Source organism: Teleopsis dalmanni, chromosome 2 (genome assembly GCF_002237135.1).
Source record: "Teleopsis dalmanni isolate 2A chromosome 2, ASM223713v2, whole genome shotgun sequence".
Taxonomy (NCBI): Eukaryota; Metazoa; Arthropoda; class Insecta; order Diptera; family Diopsidae; genus Teleopsis; species Teleopsis dalmanni.
Window position 1 is genome coordinate 231,536,867 of NC_051847.1, and position 20,882 is coordinate 231,557,748.

The 20,882-nt window shown below is 27.7% G+C and overlaps 4 protein-coding genes across 7 annotated transcripts; 3 read left to right on the forward strand and 1 right to left on the reverse strand.

Moving 5' to 3' along the window:
• Nucleotides 1–737: 737 nt before the first annotated feature.
• On the forward strand, nucleotides 738–3,034 carry LOC119675504 (40S ribosomal protein S7). 2 transcript variants are annotated; one of them, XM_038086712.1, is made up of 4 exons: nucleotides 738–848; nucleotides 1,099–1,263; nucleotides 1,318–1,650; nucleotides 2,898–3,034. In XM_038086712.1, exons 2-4 carry the CDS (start codon nucleotides 1,099–1,101, stop codon nucleotides 2,979–2,981), a joined length of 582 nt encoding a protein of 193 aa, XP_037942640.1. In that variant the 5' UTR covers nucleotides 738–848; the 3' UTR covers nucleotides 2,982–3,034. The 2 variants fall into 2 exon arrangements, with proteins under 2 accessions (XP_037942640.1, XP_037942641.1); XM_038086713.1 differs by lacking the exon at nucleotides 738–848 and adding an exon at nucleotides 975–995.
• Nucleotides 3,035–6,093: 3,059 nt separating this feature from the next.
• LOC119686083 (acyl-CoA desaturase) lies at nucleotides 6,094–11,599 on the forward strand. Of its 2 annotated transcripts, XM_038100547.1 has the most exons (7): nucleotides 6,094–6,255; nucleotides 7,137–7,544; nucleotides 10,499–10,629; nucleotides 10,680–10,785; nucleotides 10,930–11,071; nucleotides 11,143–11,318; nucleotides 11,372–11,599. In XM_038100547.1, the coding sequence occupies exons 2-7, from the start codon at nucleotides 7,142–7,144 to the stop codon at nucleotides 11,533–11,535; spliced, it is 1,122 nt and encodes a 373-aa protein (XP_037956475.1). In that variant the 5' UTR covers nucleotides 6,094–6,255; nucleotides 7,137–7,141; the 3' UTR covers nucleotides 11,536–11,599. The 2 variants fall into 2 exon arrangements, with proteins under 2 accessions (XP_037956475.1, XP_037956474.1); XM_038100546.1 differs by having other exon boundaries at nucleotides 10,680–11,071.
• Nucleotides 11,600–12,069: 470 nt separating this feature from the next.
• Nucleotides 12,070–14,065, forward strand: LOC119686084 (acyl-CoA desaturase). 2 transcript variants are annotated; one of them, XM_038100548.1, is made up of 5 exons: nucleotides 12,070–12,188; nucleotides 12,660–12,855; nucleotides 12,919–13,049; nucleotides 13,256–13,461; nucleotides 13,521–14,065. In XM_038100548.1, the coding sequence occupies exons 2-5, from the start codon at nucleotides 12,669–12,671 to the stop codon at nucleotides 14,020–14,022; spliced, it is 1,026 nt and encodes a 341-aa protein (XP_037956476.1). In that variant the 5' UTR covers nucleotides 12,070–12,188; nucleotides 12,660–12,668; the 3' UTR covers nucleotides 14,023–14,065. The 2 variants fall into 2 exon arrangements, with proteins under 2 accessions (XP_037956476.1, XP_037956477.1); XM_038100549.1 differs by having other exon boundaries at nucleotides 12,686–12,855.
• A 2,098-nt stretch (nucleotides 14,066–16,163) lies between these two features.
• Nucleotides 16,164–20,369, reverse strand: LOC119686082 (acyl-CoA Delta(11) desaturase). Its single transcript, XM_038100545.1, has 4 exons — nucleotides 19,788–20,369; nucleotides 17,768–17,898; nucleotides 16,941–17,332; nucleotides 16,164–16,890 (listed from the first exon to the last, which is right to left on the reverse strand). Exons 1-4 carry the CDS (start codon nucleotides 20,200–20,202, stop codon nucleotides 16,494–16,496), a joined length of 1,335 nt encoding a protein of 444 aa, XP_037956473.1. The 5' UTR covers nucleotides 20,203–20,369; the 3' UTR covers nucleotides 16,164–16,493.
• Between the last annotated feature and the right edge of the window lie 513 nt (nucleotides 20,370–20,882).

Below are 20,882 nucleotides of genomic sequence, written 5' to 3' on the forward strand. Positions count from 1 at the left end.
TGTGTTTAATTTTGAACCGTGTTATTTCAAAATCGTGTAAAAAAAGAGCGTGTAAAAAGATAGATGGGTGTATATTATTAATCGTTAGCAAAATACTTTATAAAGTAATTGTTTTTTCTTGGCTAACTAAGGAGCCATACAGTGTACCCATTGTCGAAATCAAATTTTTATATATATAATATCAAAAGAGAAACATATATGCCAAAGAAGATAATATATACATAAGTATCTTAATATCATCATGTGCTTGTTTCTCAAGTTTTTGTAGCTCTAGTTTTTTACTTGGTTACACATCCACAATAACACCAATCAATTGGTGTTATTGGTGCTATTGTGAATCTCATACTTAACTTTCCATAAAACAATTCAAATTAATTTGGTTGTCAGATCGAGTTGAATCGTTTTGTTATATTAATTGGAGCGAATACAGTTAAAATCAAAATTAAGGAATTTGTACTGTGTGAATATGCAATTATGACACATATGATGTCTGTTTTGCAAAGAAATGACTAAAAAGTGTGACACAGGAATAAGTTTTTAAAACGATAATGAAAAAGTTTTTAAATTTATATTTATCATCTATATTTCTGAGCAAATTATTCGTTATTTTTTAAATTATTGATATGTATTAAGATTGAATTTAGATGCATTAATAAATTAAAAATTAATTTTGAAATAATTAAACATTTGAATAATTTTTGATAATATTTTCTATTATGTGGAAATTCATAGTGCCATCTATCGACAAATTTTATAAAAAAAATCGATTCTCGTTTCAAATGCCAAATGATTAATTTATTGTTCAGTGGCAAAAATGTACTTCCTTTCTGTCAAATATTTTGACCAAGGTTGGTCTAATTTTGCAATAGGGTGAAAAAAAAAATCAATCTGAACGTTTAAACTCACTTTAAGAAATAAAAATTTGTAGTAATAAACGCTTATTGAATAAGCGTTAAGAAGCTGACTTTATTTTTGTAATAAATTAACATTTAATTGTGAGGATGCTTTCAGATTGTGTTTATGTTTTTAATTCTATAGCGATGAAAGCAAATCGTTTTATTGTTTTTTAATTTATTGTTTATACAAATTATTTTGCAGATGATTGGTTCGAAAATAGTGAAACCAGGCGGTATAGAGCCAGATGATTTCGAAAAGTCGATTGCTCAAGCACTTTCGGAACTTGAAGCAAATAGCGACTTAAAACCGTATTTGAGAGATTTGCACATAACTCGAGCCCGTGAAATTGAATACGGTACTAAAAAGGTATGCACATTTTTTAAACATAGTTTCATTAATATTGTTATTTTGTTGTTGTAGGCTGTTATAATTTATGTACCAATTCCACAACAAAAAACTTTCCAAAAGATACAAATTATTTTGGTGCGTGAACTTGAAAAAAAGTTCTCTGGAAAGCATGTTGTAGTGATAGGAGAACGCAAGATTTTGCCAAAACCAACACGCAAATCTAGAAATCCTTTAAAGCAAAAACGTCCCCGTTCCCGTACTTTAACTGCTGTATATGATGCTATCTTAGAAGATTTAGTGTTTCCAGCAGAGATCGTAGGCAAACGTATTCGTGTCAAATTGGATGGCACCCAATTGATAAAGGTGCATTTGGATAAGAACCAACAAACGACCATTGAGCACAAAGTAAGTGTTATTTATTTCATTAAATCTTATTTTGCACTTGTGTTTTTTGCTGTTTAAAATTAGTGGTCCAATGTTTCGTTTACGCTTCATTGCTCAAACTGAATTGTAGCTCATTCATATATTGGTAACATTCATCAAATTTAATGAGTCTAGCAATTAACTTGCAGCAATTAATTCAATGTGTCTAAATAATAATAATTCATTAAACAGAATAATATAACAATTTTGCATGAATTTAAATTTAATAGTTTCCCGCGTTCTTGATTTAATTCTAAATATATATAATATGATTTTCAGGTCCATAGTTCAGGCCTATTTTAATATATTTATTTATTGGCTCGTTGTTCAGGTCAAGAATTGTCAAGAAGAGCTCAAAGCAAGTGCATTCAAGAAAGTTTACTTAGTTTCCAGCTGCAGTTAGGAATTGCATGATACTCTACAGTATCGACACTTACATTTTTCAAAAGTATTTTGCACTTATATGAACACTTCGTAAATATGAATATTTACTTTTACCAATGAGCTCTCTTAGACATATATGTTATTTAACCTAGGTTTTTTACATAATCAAACTATTTTGTTCGTACTGTTATAATGAAAAATTTATTTTTGCCCGCAAGTAAGGTTTATAGATTGCCGCTTAAGGTGTGTGAGAATAGAAACAACTTTTTGTCGACAAAAAGTCATTGAACTTATATGCTTACTATAAAAAGTACAATATGCATGCAACACGTGTTAGGAGTTGTCCGGAATTGATGCATAAACAAAGAAAGTCTGAAGGGCTTCGTATATCGGAAATAAGACTAAATTTAAATTTAGTACTATAATTTATCGAAGAATCCATATAGTGGACGCAATGGATTCTAGACACAGTGAAAAATGCACCCAACTTAAAAGAATCGTTTTCTTTCAATACCAAAAAAGTATCGAAAAAAATTTATAAATACAAACGTAATTGATATGAAAAAAAGGCATCGAGCAACCATTGTTGCTTCTTTCCATATCGTGTCGATATTTTTAAAGCCGTTATTTTGCCTCTCATGCGCTTATACATAGCAAAATGAGATTTCCTGTAATTTCGGCAAATAAAAAATCTTTGCATCAATGTGCATTTCTAAAATAGGATTGCAATTTATGTAATAAGATTACAACAAATTTATTTTATATTTTTTATTTGGAATTTTTTTAAGGCCGTTTGCTTGCTTTCATATATTGAAATTAATTTCTTTGTTTTGCTTTTGTTTCAGGTTGATACTTTTACTTCTGTTTATAAAAAACTCACTGGCCGAGATGTAACTTTCGAGTTTCCAGACAATTACTTGAATTTGTAATTTTTAAACTTTAAAATTGCTTTAAAAAATAAAACATACAAAATTTGTAACTATTTGTTTTGTTTTCAATGTTATGATTGTACTATGGTTGTAGTAGGTATATGTAAAAAGTCGGCATTGTGGATATACGAATAGTATAGAAGTTAAAAAAATACCATAAGTTTCTAAAAACTGAATTAGATGTCTAGAAGAGAAAACTAATCAAATATCGGTAAAAATTAAAAGAAACATGATTAAATTAATAAATACAGCATTTGAGGAAATAATGAAGTATTTGAAGTATACCTACTTGATTATTCAATTATAAATATATATGTAGAATCATGGAATTGTTAATGTATTTATTGTAAATTTTGTATTACTATTCATTTGTTTGAAAAAACCAAAGTTTTTGAAAATCTACTTAGGATAAATAATATCTCTACAATATAATATAACAAAAAATTATGTAAACTAAGGATTAAATAAATTTATTTGTATATATATTAATATATATCATGCCGATCATAAACATGGCATTTGGACCTTCTAATCTTTATAACATGACATTATATTCAAGTAATAACAAAATTAGCTTCTGAAGTCAGTAGGATAAGTAAATAATAGGGTGTCATTAATTTGTTTAATATCTTTTCAATAAAGATTCCTTGCATTGTTCCTTAATCATTAAACTTATTTATTTTATATGAATGACTCATATTTCTACTTAATACTTAGCTCAGCGCAAGTAAAAACTAAGTCTAGATTAGATTAAATACTAAGTCTAAATTAGATTAAATACCTAGGATAATAATATAGCACTGATCAAACCGTACTCCTACAAAAACATTCTTAAATTCTAAAAAGGTGATTTAAGGTTGATAACAGGTTTCATTACGGGACATTATGATCTAATATATCACCTTCATAAACTACAATTATCTGCTAACGCGGCATTCAGATCATGCCTCGATGATGAGGAAACTAGTATGCATATTCTTTGTGACTATCCAGCTTTAACAACACACAGAAGAAACTTTTATTATATGGAATATCTGTCACCAGAGCAGATTAAGAGCACTTCTCTAGATTTAGTTCTGGACTTTATTCACAAAGCTAAAAAAAGGGCTTTATGTAATCAATAGTGAAATTGGTACAATAGGTAGATCCGGCTGTTGAGCGATTTCACGTCAATAATTTTAATAAAAATAAATAAAAATCCTTTAATAATAATCATTCCACAATATTTAATACATCTTCTGAGTTAAAAACATTTACTTGTCATTTTGTATATGTAAAATTTGCCCTTCAGTTGTAAAATGTAGTATTAAAATTTTGTTTGTGTAGAGGAGACGTAAACATTTTATCTTATCTTTGCAGCTGTGTCAATACTATGTACTTATTCAAAGGCAATTTGAAATTTTCTATCTAAAAACTGCCGTTGTCACTCTTGTTTGTGTAAAACTATTAATGAACCGCACACCTGCATGTGCTCTAAATCATTTACTGATACAAGTATTTAACACCTGCGAGACGAGGGCTTTTTTATTTAAAAGTTATGAGTAATTGGAAACTAATTTTTAACATATAAAGATCATCGCTTTATACTACATATGTGAACACCTTACCTATATATTATATAATTGTGAAAAATGTACTGGCTTTTATACGCAATCAATATATGTATATACATATATAATAAATTAATGGGCATATCTAATATGTAGTAAGTTTTATTTTAAATATTTTGAATTGATAATACTAGATATTTTCCCCTATGTAAGAATATTAAATTCTTTCCACTAAACTCTTATAGCTGCTTTATGTCACTACATTTTTTTTTTCAATGGGTTCTGACCATAAAACAGAATTATCGAAATCAAATAAATACTTGCCTAGAATTCAAATTCGTATACAAATATATTAAATATGTGCGGATATTGGTAGGACAATACACGATACAGTAGTTTGTATTGCTATGTACTTTAATAAGTTACATATGTATGTATATATTTAACCGGTCCTAGAGATGGCTAACCCAAATGACTCAATCCCTAAAACTATACAGTTGGTCAGTAAACATACATACCAACATTCTGTTTCCACTGCAATTACCTGTTAATATTAGTGAAGCATTTGGTTGCTTGTACAGTTTTTTTCTATTTCCAAAATTGAAATTTTAGCGTTGTAAGTGTCAGCTCGGTGTTTCGAAGCGGTAACGATTCAACCATAGGAAATCGTAATGGCTCGTAAACATGCACACATAAGATTCACTAACACATAAATGGAGTATTGGTGTTTCTATTATTGTGCTAACAAAACCACCAACGCAGTATTGAACGATAGAAAATTGTTAGATTGATTACCCAGTAAAAAAAGCGAAGTTCTTTTGTTTTAGAATACACGCTTCCTATGTTTATGTATATGCAATTGGAAAAAAGTTCTTAACAAATTTAAATTTTCATTTTTTATTTGGTTTTTCACGGTTTTTACCTTTGCAACAATCAACATCAAAATGGAGTAACAATTATTATAGATGGAGGCACATGGAACAGTTGAAAATATGATCATTTGTTTTTATTTAAGACTTATTAATAACTTATGTTATTCACTGAAGGAAAACATTGCTACAAATTAAACTCTAAATTCTAAACTCAAAAATTTAAATAATTGGCATAATTTTTATATCGTGTTTTATGATATAAAAATTATGCCTAATTTGGAGTTTAAATGACAGTTATATATATATATAAATGTTATATATATGATGACATGCACAATACATTTCTTTAAAATATTTTTTCTTGTAATATGATTATTTAAAGACCTGAAAATATTTCCACATTTATGTATTTTAATGTCCTAATTATTAGTTTTATATACCGCGAAAATTGGATAATATTGGGTGGAGAGACTTAATACATCATTGTATAATCATACTGACATCACAATAAGCCTATCAAAAACGGAGTTATAATTTTTTTAAAGATGAATCACTAAAATATTGCACTAATATATAAAAACCAAAAAATAACTTTAACCGAAAAATCACTTATAAAATAAACAAAAGAGTGTTTTCAAATTTAAGTTAGAAACTTAAACCCATTATATATATTGCTTAAATGGAGCAGAAATTTTGTCTGCTGGGTAATCGTCTTTTATGACTGTTGCTACAGTTTTATAGTAGATGAGAATCTATTGTGCCGATGGCCCTATTATTTAGTTGTTACAGTTTGTTCAGTTCAGTAAGGCTTGTTATTTTTAACGAAATATTATATTCCATATTTAACCAAAGGTGATATATAGTGAAACATTACTAACACAATTTAAATAAATTAATTTTAAATTTACTTGATGTTATAAAAGATTTGATCAAAAATCGACTATTAGAATAGCTATATGTAAATTAGAAATTTTGGTAAAGTAAATTTCTGGATATTTAAATTTTATAAAATAAATTGCTAAAATACTGTTCAATTGGGTTTTTTTTTATTAAAATGTTTAAAAATAATGACAACAAATTAATATAGTAATTTTATTATATGTTATATTAAAAATGAAGAACTATTATCATTGTTAACGTAAATTCATAAATATTTAATAAATATTAATTATTTATTCTTAACATTAATTTTTTAATATTTAATATATGTATGTTAATTTTGTAGAAAATAAAATTTAATGAAAAAAAGATAAATAAATCCTTATGAAGTATTTTATGAAGCATTACATTTTAGTACATAACATTAAAAATAAGTCCTAAGTGCGTAGCTATTTAATAGAGTAATGATATTAATAAATATTTCTTTTGACCAATTTTTGAAATGTTAGTATATAGAAAATGACTAACCGCTTTATTTACATTTAGTCATATTGTTAACTATTTGTTTTCTTTTACACGTGCAAGCGACATTAGTACGAAATATGTAAAAGGTGCTGTAATAAGTGGTGAAGTTCAATGTAATAAAGTTAAAGGGCAAATTGGGTTTGAGTTTTGGACAAAGTTGTGTATATACATTGTATTTCATCTTATTAGAACGTACTTACGGTTTGAACTTACTACGCACATTAATTTAAATTAAAATACATATTGAACAAAATCAAAATATTCAGTATAAATAATTTTTCACTATTTTTTATTAACAATATTCCTATATATATTTTTGTGCTAAACAGAAATTATGTGTCTTTCTACACCATCTCCACAAAAATCAAATAACGACGATACTCCTTGCGCAAATGTTCGTTCTAATCATAAAGAGAACATCCCAATTCGCACAAACGCCAAAAATGGCAACATTCTATTCAGGAAACATCAAAAACAAATAAGCGGAGTAAACTCAGATTCACGCAGTAGTACAATAGAACTGGAATATATTGATAAACTTAGGCATACAGAACAAAATGCAGTCTATAAAGAATTATGTCGATGTGAGAGTAAAACGTCTCAAAGAAAAGATAAGGATGTAATTTATGAGCCGCATATTAGATGGCCAGACTTAGCAGCACAGTCATTTCTGCACTTTGGTGCCTTGTACGGTTTATATTTACTATTTTCAGTGAAATATCAAACGTTATTTTGGGGTAAGTAAAAATTTTCGATTTAAGAAGACACTAACTATAACATAAATTCTATTTACAAGTTACGAATTATATACATATATATTATAAAAATTGAAAGCTAAAGCAGTAGCTTTCAAGCTTTGATTGAGATGAGGTTTCGTAGCAAAATAAAGTGAATGCTTTTCTCTAAAAAAAAGTTTTTCATTCTGAGATTACCCTAAAAAAGCGAATAAAATTTATAAATTTGTATTACTTGCCTTTTTTATTGTTATATTCATAATAATAGAGATAGTTGCTATAACTATTAAAAAAATTTGATTTTACGTTTAAAAATAAAAATTTCATTGAAAAATACCTAATTGTGATATACATTAAAAAAGATCACTAACAATCAAACAAGAAAATCACTTTAAAATATATATGTATGTACGTATGCTAATTTTATCGTCTTCAAAATATACTGGCATAAATATAGATACGTCAGTAAGCGTTGAAACGTTTGAACCAATTGTTAATTGAAATAATTAATATTTATTTAGCAAGTGTCTACATGTGACTCTCTTAAGTCCAAAGTGTTAAAGTAGTTCTCTTCCAATGCCTAGCGATAGTTAAAAATTTGAGTGCAATCATACACTATAAGTGTATGTTCTTATAAAATGTTTTCATAAATTATTTAATGTTTATGGAAATGAACTTTGACCACTTCACTTCAGTTAATTTAAATGAATCAATTGCTATTAAATTTCTTACGAAACCGTTAAACTTGAATTATTTTTCTATTAGTTTTAGTAATTTTATGATCCGACTAGTTGTTTTAAAAGATACAAATTCGCAACTCTACTATTACATTATTTTTGGTTAAAATAAATTCAAGTCAGAAGTTTTACTCAGATAAGAAATCTAGTGTCAAGTAATATATTTAATTTTTTCATTGACTCAGCACAAAAAAAAACCACCAGAAAAAGATGAACCAAGATTAACTATTTCGAAATGATTCCAATTTTCGCTGTCTCCAAGGGTTCAGAGCAACTTTTCAAAACTTTTTTGAGGTACACGTTCGCAGTAACTTCGACCTTGATCAAAACCACCAGTAGAACACGACTAGGCACCGTCATTGGCAGTATAACCACCATAAGCTGTGGTGGTTAACTTTTATTCCTAATTTTTGTATAATTTCTCTACTCAAAAATATTATTTAGTTTCTAAAAAGATTTTTCCAACAGTAGTAAACTACAACAACAAAAAATCATTTTATATTATTTTAATTAATTGAATTTTTGGCTGACCATACAGTTGTTTCGAGTATTGCCAAATACCCATCATCAGTGAAATAATTCTTATATTTAATTATTCGTAAATAATTTTTTGAGACTACTTATTTCCCGAATTTCTCAATTGGGATATATTCCTCACCTCAGAAGACGATATTATGATTTTCCCTGTTTTAGTCCAATCACAATACTTTGTGATTTGTTTGTTTGTACTTCGTGGAAATATTGATTTTAGAAGTTATAAAACAATTCAGATTTTTTAACACTGCAGTTATTGAAAACCTTTTTCATTATCAGCTGCTTAAAGCTGATTTTACATTCGAAATCCTTAATAGAAACGATTTTTTTCCAAAACACAAATACAAATAGTTCATTTGAAATGTTCTATAACTAAAGAAATCAGATGTGATTCCGTTAAATACCGACACAGTGTTACCATCAATTCGAAAGTTAAAGCACATTTATTGATACAATAATAACAGATCAAATAGCAAGAATCGCTACTTTCACCAGCTATACATATTGGTGCTTCTTTGACTTGGATGGTAAAATAAGAAAATAAAGTGATGGAGTCTAAAACAATATAAAAACTATAGTTACAAATTTGTATCTTCTGTGAAAACACCCATTAATTTTCAGATTTTCAACGTACAGAAATGGCTTGATATGTAATGCAAATAAATAAGCCCTAAGAGCTTTTAAAATTCGCCAACAAAAGTTCATAATGAAACTTTACCAACTACAATTACTATCAAATATAGTAGATCATATTTGAATTGCATTTGCAGTGAGACATGCTAAAGTGACAAGGGCTGAAAATCCTGTAGTTGTAAATAAGAAAATTAATCAATATAAATCGTTCAAAGTTATATCAAAAAGAATATTTAAAAATTAATGACGGTATTAAAGGTTACTTACTTACTTAGTTGGCCATTACAGACGTGAGTTGAGTAGCCTACGCTAGCCAATCCGAGCAGTTGCTTGCTGTCGCTAGTAGGTAGTACCGAGCGCCTCCAAATCGTTGGTCAACTAGTCCTTCCAGTTCGATAGTTAAAGGAAGTCCTCTACTGCGTTTTCTATCTGTAGGTACCAAATCAAACATCTTTCTAGCCGGAGCACTTTCTTCCATTTGCACGACATGGCCAAGCCAGCGAAACCGCTGAATTTTTATGCGCTTAACTATATAAATTATTTCCTTATCCGAGGCTGACTCTTTGTTTTCATTGGAAGGAATGTTTATATGGTGGGTTCCAACCCGACGCATAATCTCATATATCCATGAGGAGGATTTCGCTGCACACAATAGTTCACTATGTACGGATGATTGCAGCTTTCCAGAGGGAGCCACAAGAAGCCTGTGTGTCAACAGGGTACGCGTTGGCATTTACCATGTTAAATGCAATCAGACACTTTATCTTGTATGTTCACTCTCTCTCTCTCGACAAGTATAAAAGGTTAGTCAGTTCCAAATAAATCAATTATCGACTGTTTTGCACATTCAAAGAAATAAATTTTTATATGATTGTGTTTATTTATTATTAACGATTTAATAGCAAGTTCTTAATTGACTATTTTGATATTCGTAAATAAACTTATAATCATACTAAGGTTCTTATCTCAAAAAAAATATTCTTCTTTATCAAGTTTATTTAACATATATTATATATATTATATTAGATTTTTTAATTTATTTTTTATTGCTAGTCATTGCAACAATTTGGATATCAGGAATTGGGATCACAGCAGGAGCTCATCGCCTATGGTCACACAAGTCTTACGTCGCATCATTGTCATTAAGGATTTTACTTATACTTTTGTTTACAATTGCCGGTCAGGTTAGTTAAGGTACACATTTTTTTGCTTTAATTAAGAATGTACTTCTTAGAGAGATGCGTACACATGGGCCTTGGATCATAGAATACATCATAAATTTTCAGAGACTAATGCTGATCCTCACAATGCTAAGCGAGGATTTTTTTTTGCACATGTAGGTTGGTTATTTCTTACACCTCATCCCGATGTAGAAAAAAAACGAAAAATAATAGACATGTCTGACCTAGAAAACGATTCTGTAGTCATGTTTCAGCGTAAATGGTATATACCCTTGTTTACCATATTTTCAATCATTCTTCCAGTCTTCATACCTTGGTATTATTGGAATGAAAGTATGTGGTGTTCTTTTTGGATAAATTTCAATTTCCGGTTTTGTTGTACGTTGAATGTGGCTTTCTTTGTAAATAGTGTAGCACATATGTGGGGACGTAAGCCATATGATAAGTAAGTCAATATGATAAGTAAAAAAAACATGCGTAATAATTATAATAATAATAAATTTATTAATTTTTTAGGAATATCAGTCCTGTTGAATGTCCTATAGTGTCGTTTTTAGCTTTAGGTGAAGGTTGGCATAACTATCATCATGTATTTCCATGGGACTATAAAACTGGAGAATTCGGATCATACAAATTAAACGTAACAACAGGATTTATTGATTTATGTGCAAAGTTAGGTTTAGCTACTGGACGTAAGAAATTTCTTTTTGTAATATTACAATAATCTGCACAAATATACTTCTAGGGAAATTTGTTTCTTCAGATATGGTAATTCGTCGAGCTGCAAAATGTGGAGATGGTACTCGATTTTTATGTGATGAATTCGCACATTCCGATCAAGTTTGGGGCTATGGTGATAAAGACATGTCAAAGGAGGATACTAAAGAATTAGTTGAAATGCTAAAATAAAAATTTTATCCCTCTTATTTTATTTATGACAAAACATTAACATATATAAATTTCATTAAGTTGTTATTATGATTATGCTTAATAATGTTTTTTTGCTTTAAAAAGTTTAGACAATTTTATGTTTTAAATGTATATTTTATGAAATAGAGTCTTTTAAAAGTATGCTTAAGTTAAATAATTCTAATTGAACTTATTTTTATTTTACAAAATATTTGTATTGAATTATTTTTAAAGCATAAATAAATTAAAATATACGTGCTGTACACAATACATTATTACAGTTTTTAAATCAACTTACACTTATCCCATATTTAGAAATAAACATTTAAACGAGTAGCCATAGTTTACGATAGCTTATTTTAAATAAAATTTACGTAAATGTAATAATGTTTTCATAAACATATAATGAATGCACGCTCTTAAATTCAAATGATTGAATTATATTTACATTCGAATAAATATTTATGATTTAAAAGTTCATTATTTTAATTTTGGGGTTGTTCTACATAATTAAGAACCAAGGTTTTGTTTTTGAAATTGCTTAGTTTAGTTTCATTTGTCTTTGGGATTGTTAGAGTTTGATTAGAGTACCGTGTACCTTTCGACGAAATTTCTAGGACTTGGTTTAAAGCAAAAAGTTCCTTTCAAATTTGGTACTTTTAAACTATACTTTCTGATTTAGTTTAATATATTTTTGTTGAATTATTTGAACATAATAAATATATATATTAATACATTATTGTAATGTATTAATTATTTTTACGAATATTTAATATAAAGAAATTATTTTTAAAATAAACAATTCATTGAAACCCTTAATTTCAAATTAAATTCATAAGAATAAGTGATAATAATGAAGTTTTTAATATAACATACATAATATATATATATATATATAAATATATATATATACTTTCTGATTATATATTATATATATATATATATATATTATATATATATTATTATATATATATATATATATATTATATTATATATATATATATATATATATAATATATATATATATATTATATATATATATATATATATATTCTGATTTATATATATATATTAATATCAATATGTATAATATATCGGTAATAATATAATATTAATTTGAAAAGCATTTATATATGGTGACTGCAACTAGAATGGAGGAGAATTGCTTAGTAAATAAGTCGAAATCTGATCAAATTACAAAAAACATGAAGCGAGAGGTAAGTTGGCCATCGGTCCTTTTTTATATTCATCTGAATATTCTTGGACTGTATGGTATATTTGTCATGTTTACGAATACGTCGCTGCAAACAATCCTCTTCAGTGAGTGTTTTCTTTAAAATAATTAAATTAAATTTTTTTGTTCAATTTATTATACAATTTTAGCTTTATCATTAACACTGTTGGGAATATTAGGTGCTACTGCTGGTGTTCATAGATTGTGGGCACATCAAACATATAAGGCATCAACTTCATTAAGGTTATTTCTAATGTTGTGCCAAACTTTGGCCGGACACGTAAGAAAATTACACATTTCAACAAAATCATTTTATTAATATGTATTCTAGACCATTTCTAAAATTTAATTTCAATAAATTAATATTAAATAACTGACAATAAGTCAGTTATTATAAATATTCTTTCTCATATTGCAATATAAGAAGTACAAATCTACAAAATTTAATTTTATAAAAGAAATTTTAAATCAATACCTTTTTTTCAGGGATCCATTTATAATTGGGTTCAATTGCACCGCCTTCATCACCAACAATTTCAAAAAGAACATGATCCTTACTATAGCAACCGTAATTTTGTTTCTGCTCATGTACGCGCTCAATGTATGATGTACACAGTAAAGCAGCAAGCACTATTAAAAGAGGTGGATATGTCTGATCTTAATGCTGATAAAATAGTAATGTTTCAAAAAAAGTACCGACCTCTGCACATTTACATATTCATACAATTTTTTAAATACTTTCTTTCTTTAGATTCTATTGGATACTATTTTTTGTTCTACATGTCTTTCTGCCGATTAATACACCATTCGAATATTGGAATGATTCACTATCTGCTTCACTATTTGTTGCATTTTCACTACGTTATCTTATTGTTTTAAACACCTCTTGGTTAGTCAATTCTGCACATTTTATTTGGGGTTTAAATAAGAATTTTAAGCCATCGGATTCCAATAGTGTATTTTTCATTACAAAAAGCTACTGGCCCCAATATCATTATATACTGCCGAACGATTATCAAAGCGGAGAGTTTGGAGAGTATTCTCAGGATTGTATAACTGCTATAATCAGAGTTTTTGCTGCACTAGATTTGGCTACAGATTTAAATACTATCAGCTCAGTAGCCGTCAGAAATGGGTTGACTGTTGCCGTAGAAACCGGGCGACCTATTTTAGAATGTATACAAGAAGCAGGTTTAAGAGATATGCAACTTATGCCGAAAAATCATTTCTTAAATAGAGAAAAATTTTTGTAATACAACGTTTTTAACGAAAAATATAAGTATAATTTAGTTTTGTCAAATATATATTAAAAATCTATCAATTGATTTTTTATTACAATAAAAAAAGCATAACGAAAAGTTTTCATTAAAAAGTTGTACTATATTTTCGGTTTTAAATTTACAAGGTTTTTATTCTTAAAAAATTTGCTAGCAGTTCCTAATAAGGAATATTATCAATTGCAATCATAAAAGCGTTTGTTATTTGTGATATCTTAAAAAGTATAATAATAAAAATAGTTATGTGTACGCATTTTCGTACTACGTAGAGTTCTAAATCGTTGGAATCAATTTTGAAAACAGCGTTAATAAATTGCTTGCGTGCGTATAAAAGTTTTTACATGAGTGAAACTCATCTGTAATTGTTATATAAAAAACTAGTAGATGACCCGGCGAACTCTGTTCCGCCGAGCCATACTATCGCGGCGCTGTTCACGTGCAATTTCTTGTTCTTCTTCAGTCCTTAAATTTGCAGTATTTCGTATTCTTCTTGCATTACGGCTTTGTCGGGAAAGATTCGATCGTCTTGGTCGCGGCATTATTAAAAAACTAAAAACTCAAATTTTCAACCATACCATACATTATAATTGTTAATTATTTATTTTGTTGAGTTTGCAACAACCAGGTAGTTTTATTGATTAAAAACGATATTTATTGCAACACAAACTTATATTGATCTAATACAACTTTTAAAAACACATTAACTAAGTTATATTTCTATCTGTTAAATTTTAATAAAATATTTTCTTATATCAAAAATTTGATAATTTCAAAACCTACTTTGTCGTTTCTCACCACTGACGTTTCATGTCAAGTCACACGGGAATGCTGTCGAACGGGATAAAAAGTATCCTATGTCCTTCTCCTGGCCTTAAACTACCTCCCTGCCAATTTTCAGCTAAATCGGTTCAGCCGTTCTTGAGTTATAAGTGGTGTAACTAACACAACTTTCTTTTATATATATAGATTTCAGCTCATAAATTTATATATTGTTTACTGTTTTATACCTTTCACAGAACTAACCTGAAAATCGTGTATTTAGTCTTCCCAAATGTTGGCAGGCTTCTTAAATTTTATCATTGTTTAGAAAGTTAAAAGCACTAAATTACTGTAATAATAAATATTTCGAAATCGTTAGCAGACCGATTTAACAATAAAATTTATTTTAGCTAGCTTATTTCCTAACTAACACAAGTCATCCTACAATCTGCTTGCTACACTTACAAACTATGTATATGGCCGTTTCGAAATGATCAACGCAAATAACTTTTAACTGCAAGTAAATTTTTCCAAACTCCTGCTGGTCATATTCCATATTCTTAATTATGACTTAAACTCTTATAATGCTTAAGCATTTTTACAATCGCTCAATCATATATAAATTCTTGTGAACTTTTATGAAAGACTGAAATTTTCGATCGAATTTTTTAAAAAACAATTTTTAGTTTTATTTGAAAACAATAACAGTTTAATATAACCTCAATAATAAGGGTCTGCAAATAATTTTAGTCTCTTCGTTTCATTCTGAAATGGAACGATCGCTTGAAAAGTGTTTATTTTCAATCGATGGTGTAAATTATTCAATGATAATTATATTTACAACAATATATAAAAATTTAAATTTAACATCTTACGACTAAAGGATTATTATTTATTACTATATAAAAATTATGCTTAATCTTAAAGAAAATAAATATTAGCTATGTGTTAAACCGCGCCTCCTCAAATCCCAATCAGTCAATTCAAATATCTTTACGAATTTAAAATTATTTAATAAAATTAACGATATAAGAACGTCACTTTTCATGAATATGAATGGTATATAACTGAAATCTTCCAAATTAAGTTAAATTGATGAAAATATTTGAAAATTGTAGGTATATTTTAATATTATCAATATATACTATTAACAATATATAGTCCTTAATACATATTATTTACTAATTTATTTTATTTAAATTCATGTTATATAAATTCTTTAATTATTTCACAAACTAACCTAAAAAAATTTCAAAATTGTCATAAAAATAAAATGATTTATACAGGTAATTTACTATTTTGTTTTATTTTAATTTATTTTTTAAGTCAAAATACGTTAATATCTTGTCTTAATTATACCAATTAATTTATTAGTTTTATATATATATATGTAATATACAATATGTAACGTTTTTAAGATATGTAAGTTCAAATTTATCTCTGTAAAATTTATAGCCCCAGCGCATATTCAAAAAGATTAATTAATACAATTTGAATAATTTTTAAGTCTAGTTATTGGTAAAAATATTTCTTAATTTTATTTTGTTTATAGTGTTCTTCAATGTACTATCAATTAGGCATGTGATAAAGACTTAACCACCAAGAATTCCCATTAGTTTATTTTATATATTGTATTCATGTTTCGGAGTGACTGTTTCTCTTTTGGTATAAATACTATATATTCTATGTTAGCATTTTTTCGATTTTAGGTTTTCGTTTTCATCAAGCTTTGTACTTTCAGTGCTACTTGATTCAGCGTCATCGTCCTCATCCTTGAATTCAGGATCCGGTACTTCAGGCATATGACAATGTGCATTTATATAACTATTAGATTTTGCTGCAAATGCATGTGTACCATCGCCATATTTTTCAAGTGTTTTTCGCACTAATTCTTTAGAAGGTTCCTTCATATTCCATGCCCAACCAATTTTTTTAAATAGATCTAAAACCATTGTTGTAAAATTGACGGAATATTTTCCAAGCTCTGCAGCCTTATAATCCCAAGGAAAAACATGATGATAATTATGCCAACCCTCACCCATTGCGAGTATGGACACATAAATATTTTCAGTTGGAAAAATACGTCTGCAAATAATTTTTATTAATCATTATTTATTTTATTTTTAATTACTTACTTATCGTAAGGACGTGTTCCCCACATATGTGCTGCACTATTAACAGACCATGTAAAATTTAAACTGCTTACATAACGGAATATACATTGGGTTACAAAGGCTAGATACCATTCTTCATTCCAAAAATATATGGGTACAATTGTTGGTAGAATAAAACACAACAACATTTTTAATGGGATAAAATATTTTTGATGAAACTGAACAACTGGATCGGCTAATACATCACTCATATCGATTTGTCGTCCTCGGCGTAACACCTCAGGATGCTTTAACATCATAAGCCAACCAACGTGAGCAAAAAAAAATCCTCGATTTGAATTATGTGGGTCTGCATCTGTTTCTGAGTACTTATGATGTACACGATGGTCTCGCACCCAATCATATAATGTATTCTGAACAAATCCCAAAAAAAAAAACAAAATATTAAATATAATTTAATATTTTTATGCAATTATAAGAGAAATTTTATTTATTTAATGAAAACCACAATTTTATATTTGAATTGTTATTATAAATATTTTGTAGTGACATATTAATTTATAGGAATTCAAATAATTTATCATGAAGCAATAACTACTAAATTCTGATGGACATTGTAATTAACTTTGCTTTATTAGATTTCATACATTCAATGTAATAATCGCTACCGTCACTAATTAAAAAAATTTTTTTAATATGTTATTCAGATTATATTGAAAATCAAAACAAATCTTTAATTTTAACAATATGAACACAAAACCAAATAAACAACTTCGATTCATACGAACTTTATTTGCGAATCACATAGATTAACGCTTACATTAAATAAGTTATTATATATAATTTACCTGTCCGGCGAGAGAAAAGCAAGACATCAGTATAATGCGCAATGCAGTATTGGCTTTGTATGAACGATGTGTCCAAAAACGATGAGCGCCAGCGGTGACTCCAAAACCTGCTACTCCACCAGTAAAAAACGCTGAAATTAAATGCAATAAAATTGGTTTATGATTTATGTTGTAATAAATTATCAGGACATAAAATTGAAAATTTGTTCAAGTGTATAATAAGTTTAAAACGCCTTCTATGAATTTTTTAAATAAAATATATTAACGACTACTCGCTAATTTACAACAATTTCTGTATACGTTTAACAATAGTTTTATTTATTTGTCAACTTTATTAAAATGTTCAATATTTTAGTTAGAATGAAGCCATTAATTAACACTTTTCATTCGGAAATGTGTGAGCAAATAAAAATGTGTGGTGTTATTAATTGAAGCATTTATTTTGAATTGCATAGGAAGATACAAAAACATAAAGAAAATTTGTTAAAATGTCTGTAAACAAAATACCATTTGGACAATCACTTCTGGACACACGTCAAATCCAAATCTCACTAATAAGTAAGCGCGTAAGTTAGTGCGTGCGAATTTAATACACACATAACAATCTTAATTAGTCAAATTTTGTCGGAGTTTTAGTCTTTTGTTAGTTACGACAATAACATTGGTTCGACCTTCGCAGTTAGTATTTAGATATTTTTGATATGAGTTCAATATCATATTGACTACTAATTTAGGGCATATTCAGTTCAACAAATAAAGGCGTTTCGGGTTTTTAGTGGCTAAGCTTATTACAATTCCTTTAATAAAACACTAACTTGTAAGCTGCAGTTACCAAAACCAATATGTAAATTTTGAAACAGCAAATTCGAAGAGAGTCACCCATCGTCAAGATTTGTGAAAAGTTGCGCGTGTTTGATTAATACACTTGAAGGTCAACACCTTTTATAAGTTTTTCGAAATTTCGAATCTAATTATGCTGTGTTTTTATCTTATTTATTTATGTAAATTTTTATCAAGATTCAATTTTGTTTGAATAGTAGATTATACAGGTTCATCTAAAATTTTTTTTGCGATATTACTAAAATCCTACATCTATTCAGGCATGTGTGGGAATATAAAGCAAACAAATTGCTTTGCTAGGTTTTGATAGCAAAGCAATTCAATTTTCGGTTTAAATAATTGTAATTTGTATTTCCTCCCGAGGCCCTTAGAATCCTGATGTTTAACATATGGACATATCTTGAACTCTACATCAACTAATTTTAAAAGTTTTTAAAATTCAAATTATATTTATAAAATGAATTTATTAACAAATTTATTTACATTTTTAATAAAAAAACACTAGAAAAGAAATTTTATATATATAACGTATGTGTTTCATTAAAAAAACTATATTTATGAATTCATTTAGTTATTCACACGAGAAGACTAGCAACAATGTTAAAGTGTAATATATTAAAACTGAAATGAATAAATATTTTATTTCGTTAGAGCTAAACAACACAAGTGGGTTTATGCCTTTAAATACGTAAAAATAAGTATTTAAATTTATTGGGCTTTGAAATAAGCCTAGATTACGAAAACGAAAACGAATAAATTAATATAAAAATTGTTTTAGGTAACATAATTTGTATTATGCATAGGACTTATAAAATCATTATATTCATTTAAGAATTCAGCAAGTTAATTAATTCTTTTCTTCTAGATAGAAAATTTATAACAAAATACATTATAAACTTTATGAAGAATTTTTTTTTTGTGGAACTTAAGTGACTTCTTTTGTTTTATGTACTCAATTTATAGTTTTTGACAGTATGAAAATATATATGCACCGAGTGTTACATTAAAAAAACATTTAATGGGAACATTTGATGAGAAAATAAAATTGAATTACAACAATAATTCAATTTCAATTACTACAACTACTTTGTATAAACACTTTATAAAAAATCAAACACTGATATTAAAACCAATAATTGTTGTATTTTGTTAGTTCCAAGAAGTAATTAGTTATACTTACCCCATACGACTGTATATAAATTTAATTTTTCCATTGGATATAAAAAAATGCAAATAACTGCAACGATGTGCAGTAATGAAATTTGTATCACTTTATCCCATTTTAGAGGCGCTTTGAAATTGACACCCAAAGCAGTATCTCCTTTAAATGATCTTGTATATTCATCCAAATTAGTATGATAAACGGGCGAAAGCAGTACCTTCTTGGAAGTGTTATATGTTTTGCCGTTATTTTTTTCTATTGTGAAATCGTTAATTGCTTCATTCATAAGCTCATCATGTGCAATTAGCACAGCATCATTAGCCGTCGATGAATCATTTTTAGGTTCAAGTCGTCTTGATTTATGTTCTTGTTGAACATTTGATACGATTGCCTTATTTGTATACGTTCGATCGGACATGAATAGATGACCCATTTTTATGTTATTTTTAAAATATAATTAAAACGTATGCAATTATAATTAAACACTTGTAGGTATACTAAACAGAAGTTCGTCTTAAAATTGAAAACCAACACTTAATTGTTTCTATGATAGCATATGATCTTAGTTTCTTTTATTTTTTAAACCCATTTTTATTTAACAGTGATATATGTATAAATAAATATATGTAAGCAATGTTTAAATGATTTAATTATTACAATTTTATAACTTTATGTTATTTTTGAACCTTAACACAAGCAACACAACTTTTTCTCTAATTTTGCTTTTTCCCTAGTTTTACGATTAACACTTCAATTCAGTTTTTGGATTGTATTTGTATTTTGAGGTATAATTTTGAATATTCGTTTCTTATGGAGTTGAACGCTTCTTCTTATTTGTTTTTTATCTATGTTTCCCTTTGTTTTATCCGCGAATTGTTTCTAACGATCGTTTCACGGCCCTGCTTCGTAGACAAATGACCGTTGATGTAAATTAAAGTTTTGTATCTGTCAAATATGATGTTCAAATCCGCTCAGATTCTGTGCTGGTTCAAATTACATATACACTCACAGAATACACAGTTAGTGTCGTATGAATGTATCGGCGTGGAACCTAAAGTGAGCTTAAGGCCAAATTTGTGCCACAACACAAATTTTTTTTTCTTTATACTTAAT

Bases quoted from the DNA above. Each gene is read 5' to 3' on its own strand.
- LOC119675504 (XM_038086712.1), top strand. From the start codon at position 1,099: ATGATTGGTTCGAAAATAGTGAAACCAGGCGGTATAGAGCCAGATGAT. The intron at 1,264-1,317 runs GTATGCACATTT...TTGTTGTTGTAG, and splicing joins TTGAATACGGTACTAAAAAG to GCTGTTATAATTTATGTACC. The intron at 1,651-2,897 runs GTAAGTGTTATT...CTTTTGTTTCAG, and splicing joins AAACGACCATTGAGCACAAA to GTTGATACTTTTACTTCTGT.
- LOC119686083 (XM_038100546.1), top strand. From the start codon at position 7,142: ATGTGTCTTTCTACACCATCTCCACAAAAATCAAATAACGACGATACT. The intron at 7,545-10,498 runs GTAAGTAAAAAT...TTTTATTGCTAG, and splicing joins ATATCAAACGTTATTTTGGG to TCATTGCAACAATTTGGATA. The intron at 11,319-11,371 runs GTAAGAAATTTC...ATATACTTCTAG, and splicing joins GTTAGGTTTAGCTACTGGAC to GGAAATTTGTTTCTTCAGAT.
- LOC119686084 (XM_038100548.1), top strand. From the start codon at position 12,669: ATGGTGACTGCAACTAGAATGGAGGAGAATTGCTTAGTAAATAAGTCG. The intron at 12,856-12,918 runs GTGAGTGTTTTC...ATACAATTTTAG, and splicing joins GCTGCAAACAATCCTCTTCA to CTTTATCATTAACACTGTTG. The intron at 13,462-13,520 runs GTACCGACCTCT...TTCTTTCTTTAG, and splicing joins ATAGTAATGTTTCAAAAAAA to ATTCTATTGGATACTATTTT.
- LOC119686082 (XM_038100545.1), bottom strand. From the start codon at position 20,202: ATGGGTCATCTATTCATGTCCGATCGAACGTATACAAATAAGGCAATC. The intron at 17,899-19,787 runs GTAAGTATAACT...ATTTAATTTCAG, and splicing joins TTTATATACAGTCGTATGGG to CGTTTTTTACTGGTGGAGTA. The intron at 17,333-17,767 runs GTAAATTATATA...GGATTTGTTCAG, and splicing joins GCTTTTCTCTCGCCGGACAG to AATACATTATATGATTGGGT.